Source organism: Coenobita brevimanus, chromosome 93 (assembly GCF_032717465.1).
Source record: "Coenobita brevimanus isolate Jiangsu-jjx chromosome 93, ASM3271746v2, whole genome shotgun sequence".
NCBI lineage: Eukaryota > Metazoa > Arthropoda > Malacostraca > Decapoda > Coenobitidae > Coenobita > Coenobita brevimanus.
Window position 1 is genome coordinate 49,928,654 of NC_137046.1, and position 13,207 is coordinate 49,941,860.

The window sequence follows — 13,207 nt, forward strand, 5'->3', positions numbered from 1 at the left end:
TACCAGTTTTACATTAACTAGGTCCATAATTTTGCCTTTTTGCAGCATTTTTCACAACTTTGTCACAGAACTTCTTCATGATTAGTACAACACAGTACTGTATTACTTTAGTCTGTTATTACAGCTCAGCAATCACGATGGGGAGAGGGTAATTTCAGGTCAGGCTGGAGTAAAAAGGTAGCATACACATGTATTGCAACCCACTGCATCCCACTCACTTAACAGTGTTCATTATAGCAGATGGAAGTTCGGTGGCCTTCATAGTGTCCATTAAATCCAATATCTGGTCTATTAAGGTCCATTAAAGCGAGGGTCAACTGTATAACAGTTGTGGAAAGAAAATGACTGATAAATTATAACAGAGAATGGATGAAGCTTGAAAGGGGAGTAAAAAAAAAAAAAAAAAAAAAAAAAAAATTGCTTTCTTGATGATACTACCTTAGGAGTGTAGTCAAGGATTCAAAGAGTTGAATGACAACAACTGAAGACACATGGCTCACAGATGCACTCAATTCAGGGATTCTTTCAGTTTGTTTCCCGTTTTCTCTTAAAATTTATAAATGCTCCCCACCCTACTGTTAAAGAAAAATGAAACAGGATGATTATATCAAATTGTATAATTAAAGTTTTGTGGCATGACCAGTAACCTTTACAAACTTCTGAACTAAACTGGGAGGACAGATGCTAACCTTTATGCCAAACAACGGTTAGGTTGGGGCGTCCTTCCACAGGACACTCCAATTCCAAAACCTCCTGATCTGTAACGGATACTGACTTGGGCATCCTCCTTGACACATCAAAATCTGTTGAGAAAAAATTCATATATTTAAATCAACATTCATGCATATTAAAAAGCTCGGCATGGTACCAGCTCATCATTCCACTAAAACCTACCATACTGACACTGACCTTATATCCTCCCAAAATGTCAATCAGCTACAGGTCAAGGACTCATCGTAGGAGGAGGAGTTATAATATTAACAAAGAAAAATGTACAAATCACAGAAACAGAACTAGATATACCCTCACAAGCAGACCACATTGCAGTTGAGATTAATACATCTGAAGGGAAAGTAATTGTGGCAAATTTATACATGCCACTCAGAATAAGCACTTGGGAAACAGGCAAATATGAAAACCTGGCAAAGAGTACAATTCCAAGTTTAAGAGCATTACCTCAAAGAATGGAAGAGAAATCTGAAAGAATTATATTAACTGGAGATTTCAATATAAATATAAATTGGAATACTCTAGATGTAAGAAGCCATGAAAGTTGTTCCAAAAGCTCCTGGATCTTTTGCGGGAGTTTTTACTAACAACATGTAACGGAAAACACCAGAAAATGATCCCCAGGATCTTTCATTTTTGCGCAACACTAAGTACAATGTGCTTCCTTTTCGCTTCACCCTTTGTACTGTACATCACTAATCAGTTTTAGCTAAGAGACAAGCAAAGTTACAAACAAATCTACCAACTTTGTGATGAATAAAAAAAAAAAAAAAAAAAGTTACAAACAAACCTAGCAACTTCGTGATAAAATGAATAAAAAAAAATAAAAAACCACCATCATCATCATCATCATCAAGTAATCCTGTGTTGTCCCATGAGGAACGTAGGAGCCCCATGGCTGGGCAAGTTGGTCCTGACATTTACGAGAGTGGCCAGCCTCACTCATCCCTGAGTGGCATTACATGAGCAATAAATCCCAACCACCCCTTGGATAAAAACCTACATAGGCTCAATCTGCTTGAAGCACCTTAATTACCCACTAAAGCACCAGATGCCATAATTTGGTTGTGGTCACCATCCAGCATAGTAAATAGTTTCCAGGTGTACAAGAAATCATTTGGCTTGTCACTAAGAGTTGCGTCACCCACAGACAGGAGGAGGAGGAAAGAATGAAGGAATGAAAGACAGAAGACAAAGGCAGAAAGGAAGGAAGGAAGGATGAGAGGTAAGGGCAAGCACCTGAGAGCAGCACTACATCAAGTGAGTGGATGGTGAGTACCCCCACCTACCACTAAAGTAATTCAAAATAAAAAATACAAAGCATTCCTCACTACTCAGCTACACACAGCTCCTCCACCCTCTCTCTTCACATACTAAGGCACTTAACATCTGACAAGAGATGGATGCACCATGCAGTGGATCGTTTGAGGGAGGGGGGGGGGGTCGGTTAAACTGAGGGTTGGTTAACTAAGCCAGATAATCATGGATCCCAGAACCTGTATCAACCATTTTTTTTTTTTTGTACTGAAAATAATTTGGTTATTTCATCATATATCCTTCTCTACAAACTCTTGTCTAGTCAACCACCAGCTTTAAATGTACTGTGCCATTATAGAGACTTCTGTATTTTAAGAAAAAAAGGAGAGTGAGTGAAAGTAAGTGAACTGAAGTTAGTTTGTGAGGACCAGCTAATTGTTGTGATTGTAAACAGGCATACCGTAATTATTTCCTGTACGATCATTCTCAACTTGAAGAACCAGTTAATACGCTTTTGAATTGCATTTTGGAAATCTCAGGTACCTACAGATAACACTGATGGTTATAGGATGAGGCTTCCCTGAGAGAGTTTCATTGGCAACCTCACATCGGTACACCCCTACATCATCTATTTCAGCCTTGTGTATCACCAATGAGGAGTTATGCTGATGGATTTTGAGCCGGTCTGAGTCTTCCAACTTGGTGCCATTTTTGAACCTGTAAATAAAGTGGAACTATTAGAGGAGAGAAGGAAGGTTACTATATGTTATGGCATCATGTGAGGTAAAAATGTGTCAATGGGACAGAGCAAGATGGAAGGGGCAACAACTATGAGGTAAGGTAAGGGCACTCATAGCTGGAATAAAGGAGTTGGTTTGTTGATAAATGATTCACAACAGAGGAATGAACATGAATAAATTCAATAGACAAAACATGTCAGTTTTAAAGTCTAAGATAATGTGGGACTAATTAATGCATACACTCTTACTGATGAGAGAGGTGTGGATGACAGAAGTGGGTTTGGGACACAGCACATGCCATGGAATAATGATCTGCATAGAAGGGTTAGTATGGGTTCTGTGAATGACGTATTGGGGTGCTTTCATGTGTCAAGGATGGTAACTGATGGACATGTGTAAAGGAAAAAAGTTATGCATAAGTAAATCATAATTTAAATGGGCATGTGAAGAGGATGGGGAATGACAACTGGGAGCAGAAAATGAGAAGTGTTAATGTAAAGGGTAGGGTTGCAAGAGGTAGACCAAAAAAGACCTGGGATGAGGTAGTGTAACCTCAGGGATAAATAAGAGACTTTATAGGGAGGCTGCCAGAGACTGCGCAGCATGAAGAGCTGCCATTAACCTGCCATGTCCCGTTAATATATGGGTACGTTAGAACTTTATTTCATGCTGACACCCGTCGACGTACTGGTACGTTCTGCAATTGCAAGGCCTGTCATATGCACATTTTTCAAGTTTCGCGGATGATTTTTGGTAGGCATATGTGGGAGACCTTCCTCTACCCGCCGCCAGGCTGGGACACTCCCTGACCCCACGTGACCCCCGTGCACCATTGTCTTGGTCACTCACCTGCTAGCAGTGATCCAGTAAAGACATGGCGCACCGTAGTCTCTCCGGCGACGAAATTCAAGCCATCCTTGAAGCCTTCACAGGCAACAGTGATTCCCCAGTCGATGATGATGTGGTGGATAAAGATTACGTGGCGCCGGAGGAAGAAACGAGCAGCAGTGATGAGGAGGTACCGTTGTCAAGGAAGGTGTAGTATGTTACGTACTGCAGGGCTAGGGAAGGCCTGCCTAGACCCCAAGCATGTGCACACACCTCTCTCCAGCCTGTGGACGAAGGGTCTGACGACAAGGAGGACGAGGACAAGGATGGAGCCGTAGGTCGTGGTGTTCCCTCGTGATTTTTTTTTTTTTTAATAGATAATGAATGGAGGAAGGAAAAATAAAGGGGGAAAAAAAATAAGTCCATGTGCCTAAAGACATCCTCCATTCATAAAATACCCATAACAACTGGACTTGAACTGAAGTGGATCAAATGTCTGTGGGAAACAACTCCCAGGAAGTGAATTCCAGAGAGTAGTAGTTCTGGAGATAAATGAATTTTGATAAGCACAGGTTCTGCATTGCGGGGGAGAGAGTGTGAATTCATGGGCGCTCCCAGCTGCCCGAGTATTTCGGGAGAAAATGTGAAGGGGAAGAACAATTGATGCCAGTTTGTCTGAACAGTTACGGTAAAAACATCTATAAAATAATGCTAAAGCAGCAACATCTCTACGTACTGATAATGGAGGAAGGTCTTGCGTGATGGCAGGATTACTGATTAATTTAATGGCTTTATTTTGAATTTTGTCCAACTGCCTCAATGCAACCGCTCCACATCCACTCCACAGTGGTGAACAGAATTCGATCAGAGAACGCACATGACTTTTGTATATTGTGGCCATCTGCTTGTCAGTGAAGAACTCCTGAACTCTGTACATAAGTCCCAATTTTTTGGAAGAATTTTTAGCAAGGGATTTAACATAAGCTGTCCAGCTTAGGTTGAGGTTTACAGTAACACCTAGGATATCAATTGTAGTGGATATGGGAATATTGACATCATTTAATATTATGTGAGATTCTGAGGGATTCTTTCTGTTGGAGAAATTAATGTATTTAGTTTTCTGAGCATTAAATTAGACCAGATTTGTTTGTCCCCATTAATTTTAGAAAGGTCCTGGTTCAGAGAAATAGCTGTGTTTATCTGGGAATTTATAATACCAAATTGTGTAAAGGAGGTACTAAATGTGAAAGAACTATGAAGGGTCGAGTCATCAGCATAAAAGTGTATTGGGTTGTGAGTGACAAATACTGTAGGAGGTCATTTATATGAATGAGAAAGAGGGTTGGCGCCAAAACAGATCCCTGAAGTACACCAGCTTTTAAGGAATGAAACTGAGAATAAATACCATCTACCACGACCCGTATTTTTCTATTATGAAGGTAAGAAGAAATTAAAGGAACCAGTGATGCAAGGCCATAGTGTGACATCTTTGACAATAAGGCCCGGTGCCATACTCTGTCAAATGCTTTTGATATATCTAGTGCTATTGTGTGTGTTTCACCATGTTGGTCTACTGTTTTGTTAATCTGATGGGTAAGAAGGCAAAAAATGTCTACAGCTGAACGTTCTTGTCTAAATCCATACTGCCGATCATTGATTAGTTTATTGATTTCTAGATGCTTGATTATGTGTTTGTTAATTAGCGTCTCAAAACTTGGGGAGGAAGAGGATTTCACCATGGGGAGCTGAAGTGGGGACAAAGAGAAAGATAAGGTATGGGCCGAGTGCTTTGTCTGAGGAAGGCATGAGTGGTAGGGCAGGCGTGAGTGAAAGGGAGACTGGTGGTGGTGGCGGGGAGGCAGTTCCCCAGTGAGCACGTAGTGCAGCTGGGGAGCGTGCAGGTGGGGAACAGCCATGCCCCAGCACCTCTTTTCCTCAGTAAGCTTCCCGCACTTCCTCCCCACAGACCCATGATGTGGGGAAAGGAAGGAAAGGGAAGGAAAAGGGGAAGGGAAAAGGGAGAGGGAAGAGAAGCACGAGTGGGGCCGTGGTGATGATCATGACTGAGGAGTAGCTTCATCGTGGTCATGTCTTGTACCTGGGGAACTGGTACACTAGCCCTCTTCGCACTCGGCACCTTCACCTTCACGACACCGCAGTCTGTGGCACAGTCAAGAAAAACCATCAGCACATGGTCAAGGTTGGAAGAAAGCTTTACAAGAACGAGGTGGTATTTTTCAAAGCGAATAACATCCTCGCCACTGTATGGAACCACAACAGAGAAGTTTTCCTCCTGTCAACGGTACACCATCCCCTGATGCACCACACCGACTCCGTGGATTACCGCAACGAAAGGAGGCTCCACATTTGGAAACTGAAGTCAGTAATGGACTACAATGTCAACATGAGGCAAGCTGACCAGTCTGACTCCATGATTTCCAGTGTGGAATGTGCCAGGACCATATTGAAGAGGTACAAAAAAAAACTATTTTTCCACTTGCTGGACATCATGGTCCTCAACACCCACTACCTCCACACCTTGACTGAGGGTGCCTCAGAGACCTTCGAGGGGTTTGTGAGGGAGTTGTCCTGGGAAATTATCTCGAAATATGCAGAGGGCAGGCCCCACCACCGTCCCCGCTCCACCACTGCCGGCCACACTTCCCTATGCCTCTCCAGACACCACTTTCCACCACCATCCCTCCTCAACCAAACCATTCTAGACCCCTGCGCCGCTGTCATGTATGCAGTCGCTCTAAAGTAAGACCAACCACTCAGAGAAAAGGCACGAGGTACAAGGGTGTTGCATGCAACGTTGGACTGTCCGTACAGCCCTGCTTCAGGGAATACCACACCTCAGTACTTTACTGATACTACGTGTGCTTGCTGTATATGAAGCTCATTATACTAGTTAAGTCTGTAAAAATATGTGATAACAGTTATATAAGGTGGAAACTGGTCTAATGTTCGTGGGAAAGTATAATGTAAGTTGACAAATAGAATGTAAGTTGAAACAATGGTCATACTGAGTCAACTGTGCAAGAATTTGGTGATTTTGTGTTCGGTGAGTGAAACAACATTTATATTGCCTACATTATTGTGCGAAAACCAATATATCACTCTTTTTCAACAGATGATGCCCTGGATGTTTATCTTTCAGTTTATAATAAACAAAACCTAAAAAAAAAAAAAAAAAAAAAAAAAAATCCACTACACCCCTACGCAATACTAAGCATGGCACTAACACAGAGATGGAGAGAGAGAGAGAGAGACAGACAGACAGAGAGAGAGAGAGATTTTTTTTTTTTCACCAGATTATGCCCTGGATGTTTATCATGTTCATAATAATCAATCATTTCCTGTGGCACCCTCGGGGATGCATAGGGCCTTGATGAACTCATACCACCACATCCTATCTTGTGCTAACTCCTCAAGATCTCCCCAACACTCATCTCCAGCTTCCCGTCTCATTGTCCTCACCCACGTCTCTTTTGGCCTTCCTCTACCTCTCCTACCAAGTGCCACCCACCCTGGTGTACCTCGTACTATTCCCTGTCTCCTATACACATGTCCTAGCCACTTCCATCGTGAGAATCTAACATATTCATCGATCGGCTGCACTCCCGTTATTTCTCTAATTCTACTATTTGGTATCCTTTCCCACCACTTAAAACCTAATATTCTTTAAGTGCTTTATTTTCAAACACCAAGAATTTATTTTCCATAGTCACTGTGCTGTACCAAGACTCGTGTCCATAAATTAAGATACTCCTAACCATTACCTTATAAAGTTTGATTTTTGTATGCACAGAGAAACTGTTATTATTCCAAATATTTTTAAGCATTCCCATTGCCTGATTAGCCTTCTTTAACCTTTCCTCGAATTCAAAGTTCAAAGAACCATCCTTGGCTAAATAAGTACCTAAATATTTAAACCTATCAACTTGCTTTACAACCATACCTCCAATTACACATTCCTGCGCATTTTCCATATTCATATTGATTATTTCAGTTTTTCCACAATTAATAACCAAACCCACCTTGCGACCTTCACTCACCAAACAGTCCAACACTCTCTGCATCTCTTCTGGCCCATCACAAATCAAAACTATATCATCTGCATAATCTAAATCCAAAAGTTTCCTGTTCTCTCCCCAAAGTATACCTGCACCGGTTTCTGTTCCAATGCGTTTCATAATGTAATCAATGACCAACATAAATAGTAAAGGCGACAGAACACCACCTTGAATTACTCCGGACTTGACTTCAAACGAATCACTCAGACAACCATCAACCATCACTTTACAAAATGTGTCCTCATGCATGTTCATAATTACCCTCACAAACTCCTCTGGTATTCCATAATGTCTCATGATCTTCCCCATAGTCTCTCTCGAAACACTATCAAAAGCCTTTTCAAAATCAACAAAACAACGACTTAACGGTACTCTCATTTCATTAACTTGCTGCATCAAATGCCTAACTATAAAGATCTGATCATTGCAACCACGTCCCTTTCTAAAACCAGCCTGTTCATCCCTCAGAATACCCTCAACCACCGGCTCCAACCTATTTAACAACACTCTACTGAAAACTTTCAAAGCTATCGGTGACAAAGAGATTTCCCTCCAATTACCACATTCACTCAGGTCTCCCTTCTTCGGAACTTTAACAATTACACCATTCTTCCAAACTGACGGTAGTAACCCCGTCACCCATATCTTATTGAATAGCTTGGTCAAGATCATTATTAATCTATCCCCCTCCACTTTAAACATTTCTGGAAATAAACCATCCTCCCCTGGTGCCTTATTATTCTTTAACTGTTTTACTGCTTTCTCCACTTCTGTAAGCCTCAACTCTCCTGTTTCTATATTTAAATCTTCCTGAGCAGATGGTATATCCTCTTCTGGTGGTACTGGTCTATTAAGAACTGTCTCAAAATGCTCTTTCCATCTGTTTTTAATATCTCCATCTTTGGTCAATAAATTTCCTTCCCTGTCTCTAACTGGTATTTCCTTGCGTTTACCTGCATTACCACTCAGTTCTCTAATCGATTCATATGCTATTCTTTGACTCTGTCCATCATTTTTGTTTATTAAGATTTCAGTCTCTGCAACCTTTTCATCCACACATCTTCTTTTATCTCTCCTAGCTAACCTTCTTACTTCTGAATTCAAACTCCAGTACGCAGCTCTTGCTAATTCAATCTCTCGTTCATCAACGCATTGCATCTCACTCCTCAATTTAGCTTCACCTCTCTTTTTTATCATATCCCACGTTTCCTCCGATATCCATTTCTTTCTCCTGAATCTATGTCTCCTTCCAATCGTACATTCAGCAGTCTCATGCAAAACTTTGTTCACATCCTCCCACATCTCATCTACACTTCTCTCCCCCTCTTCCAATGTTTCCAACACCAAAAACCTATTTCTGCATTCTAATCTGAATTCCTCCTTTTCTTCTCCTTCCCTTCTAAGCTTAACAATATCGTATCTACCAACACCAGATTTTTCCTTCTTCTGATTTTTAAGTTTAAACCTTATTTTTGCAATGCTGAGTTGATGGTCACTACCCCGTTTAACATGAACATCTAGCAGAGAACTTCTATGCCTCCTACTGATAGCGATGTGATCAATCTGATTTTTATATTTTCCACACGGCGACACCCAAGTTGTCTTGTGTATATTGCAATGCTGAAAGAGTGTGCCCCCGATGACTAAGTCATTTGCTAGACAGAAGCTTCCAAACCTCACTCCGTTTTCACTCATCCTACTACCAACTCCCATCTTACCCATACATGCCTCAAATCCCTCATTTGAACAGCCCATTACTGCATTAAAGTCTCCAACGCAGATCAAAACATCATGTCTAGGTACCCTTCCTACTCCTTCTTGCAACTTTTCATAAAATGTGTCTTTCCTTTCATCGAGTGCATCATTAGTAGGTGCATAACACACAAACAGACTGATGTTGCCATGATTTGATTTAAACCGTGCGTATAACAATCGCTCATCTATAGGATCCCACTCACATAAAGCCTTATTTGCCTTACAACCCAGCAACAATCCTACTCCCAGATAATGCATTCCGTCCTGTCGACCAGATATCAATAAACGTATACCATCCTCCAAATCCATCTTATCGACTCCAGTTAATCTAGTTTCTGTCAGAGCACAAATATCAAGTCCGTAATTTTGAAAAACCTTCACTAACTCATCCATTTTACCGTCATGATTTAGCGTTCTCACATTCCAGTTACCAATTTTAATTGTATTTTTTGCATTGACAAAGGAATTAGATTGTAATTGAGGCAACCGTGAGATTCTTAGCACCCCCTGCCCATTTAATAAACAATTTTTTTTTTTTTTTTTTTTTTTTTTTTTTTGCACACCATGGGGGGGGGGGATAATAAAAGGTAACTGCACAATCCACGGGTTAATAATTGTTAGGCCAGTCTGAGACAGTCAAGGAAGGCTTGGGGTCACTATGGGTAACTTTGGAGAGGGTGTCAAACATAAACTGTTTTTCCCAATGGGTCTGTATCTCCCTTAATGGACATTTCCAAAATGCTATTCCTGGTGCCAACAAATCAGCCACATTATAGTTGACCTGGCTTTAATTCTTCCTGCCACTTGCCTCTCTCCACTCACCAGCATCCTGTAATGAATGTCATCTTCTCCTTCAATACTCATCAATTCACTCCCATCTACCATTACTTTCAAACCCTGCTCCTCATAGACACTCACAAAATTGAATCAGGCTGCAAATATTCTGTACACTATAAGCAAGAAGCACAGCATGATTTATACAGGTCAGTACCGAAATACTGTACAGTACTCCACACTTCATCCAACACCAGCCCCACTTCTGTTTGTACAACTCTAGTTTGAATCTCTCACAGCTCCATCTATGAAAATATACATTTCATTATCAAGACTTCTTCAGTAAGTGAATACAAGTTCCCTACTGTACACAACTACAGCCCTCCCTCATTTTATGATGCTACGTGAAAAAAATCTATTACATAACAATTTCTTGTATACTAAGTCAATTATGGTATATTATGGGGAAAGGAGATAAGTTTTTGGCTGTGGGTCATTAAAAAAAAAAAAAAAAAAAAAAAAAAAAAAAAAAAAACAAAATGGTATTTATTCAACATCACTGCACTTTACTTGTTGCTTACCTTCAAAAATAAGTCTAAAAACAACCTTCCAACTCACTTAAGCCAGTCGTTATTTCACTTCACTTGCAACTTGAACTCCAACACCACACTACTGTTCCATCACCAATACTAACAAACCTGATAGTGGCCTAGTTCAAAGACCATCTTGGAACAAATAAGCCTGCACGTCGCCCATCATAGCAGTGAAAATAGCGACTGTGCATCGATCAGTGAGGCTTCATGCTGGATCATAATGATCATAATTACAGGTCACAAAAAATGTGACTGTTATATAATAAATGCAAACACACACACACACAAATTATTCATTACACACACATACACACACAAAATTTAGCCATCATATAAGTTAGTCACTGCATACTGGTTCATTTTATAACGAGGGTCTGCTGTACATACTTTTCGATAAATTTTGATGTATTGTACAAAGAGTAGTTTATGTCTAAAAGAATTAGTTTTGATACAAAGATATACAGTATATGAGACATTAAATTTCCAGTATTACTGCACATTAATGCAATCACTTACACTGCAACCTACCAGTCAAGATGAAGAGAAATGTTCTCAGTGGAGGTCATATTACACAAAAGTGTCAGAGGGTACCCAATGAACATTCTCTTGACAGATTCAATGCTGGATGTGTCAACTGCAATAAAAGACAATTGATATTTAGTGAGGTGTAGCATTCACTATGAATGGACACAGTAACAATACCGAAGATGTTTTTATGTTTAGACATAAATAACCATGCCAATAAGTATACCGCACATAAGGAAATACAGTATTCTGTATATATTCACCACCACCATGGCCTCCTTCTCACTTAAGGATGGTAATATATACAAAAATATAGCTGCTACTATCTATCTATCTATCTGTTTATCTGCTGATAGACAGACAGATAGCAGAACCAGATTTAGATATGGCACAGCACTAAGGTATGGGAAGTTGTAGAGACCCTATTTGGCAACTGGTAGCAGAGAATAAGACTGTGTAACAACGGAACTTGACAAGAATGCAGCCAAGATGCATGACAAATCCGTGCAGAGTGGGTTAATTAGGCTAAATCTTGACAAATATAAATTGTAATAAAACTGTAAAAAAGAAAAAAAATCAAATTTTGAGACGCCTCTTCAGACTGTGAGGCCTTAGCTTAAGCAAGTTCAGCTTATACCTAAATCTGGCCCTGACAGATAGATATAAACACACAATATATACTACAGTACTATGTATACAGTATACTGCATAGTGTAAAATGCATAATAAAATTCATTTTAAGCTTCAAAAATAAGAATAGGTTTATGATGAAGTACACAGAATTCATAGTAATTTCCGAGTTAGTTTCCTGAAAGTAACCATAAACAATGACTATTTCAGAAGCCCTATATTCTAACCTTTAGAACGCACTCAGGATGGCGTAATGTTATCGCTTCTCCTGAGGCACCATTCAAGTAAAGTATTACTATATCACCTCTCTCCACGGACTTTTAAACACTTACAAGTGGTTTGAAGTCATGGCCAGAAAATGTCAAGTATCTACATCAAATGAGAACTTATTTACAAAAATCTGGAAGTACTGCATAATGTGGGGAAAACTTATGCAGATATCAAGACATAAGTAAAATTATTGCAAAACAATGTCTTCATTTACAAGTGGAAATAAAAAAAGTAACAGCCAGTCCCAACAAACACTACGAGGTGTTGGGGTCACTGGCTCGGTGAAACATGCTGCGAAATCATGAACCCATCATGAAATCTACTTGATATACAGTATTTACAGGTTCAACAAGTACAGTCTCTTCAATAAAAATTTCTTTTCATGATATCTAGACCACTGCCATTGTATAAGTACTGCATACAAACAAAGTAAACCCTCGATGTAATGAACTAATTGAGGGGAGGGAGGGTCGCTATATCCAAAAGTTCCCCATGTATGAGGGGTTCGGTATTTCCCTGGGATTACCAAACTCAGCTCATTATATAAGGGAAGTTGTTCAGTCCTATGTGCCCAAACATAACCTAAACTAACTCTATGAAGTTTTACATGGAGAATGCTATGGTTTATGAAGATGTACATGTAAATACAATACTATATGAGGTTGCACATATAAATACAATACTGTACCTACAACAAGAACACAGTATAAAGTAATACCATTACAATACATTTATTGTGCCTGGAAGGGATGCTGTTGATGTACACTTACTGTGCCAGGAAGTGATGCTGTTGTCACTGTGGGCTGATTCACGAGCTTCCCCCACATTTAGCGACCTTTGTTCGCAAAATCTGGGGGAAGTTTGGTCTCGATTTGGCCGTTCGCTACATCCGAAATTCATAATACCGGGTTCGTTATATCAAGAGTTTACTGTATATTAACCAGATGCATATAAGTGAAAAACTGAACACAGTCAAGATACTGCTGACTTTTCCTTTAGTTTACTGTTTATTAACCACATGCACAAAAAT

The 13,207-nt window shown here is 40.0% G+C and overlaps 1 protein-coding gene across 3 annotated transcripts in view; it reads right to left on the reverse strand.

The window, feature by feature from the left end:
- LOC145412592 (neuroplastin-like) overlaps positions 1-13,207 on the reverse strand; it is a 107,331-nt gene that overhangs the window by 40,632 nt on the left and 53,492 nt on the right. For all 3 annotated transcript variants that reach the window (XM_080282503.1, XM_080282501.1, XM_080282502.1), the window contains 3 exons: positions 11,281-11,386; positions 2,534-2,703; positions 690-803 (listed from right to left, as the gene is read on the reverse strand). In XM_080282503.1, coding sequence (XP_080138629.1) covers positions 690-803; positions 2,534-2,703; positions 11,281-11,386 — 390 coding nt within the window. The remainder of the gene's footprint in view (positions 1-689; positions 804-2,533; positions 2,704-11,280; positions 11,387-13,207) is intronic.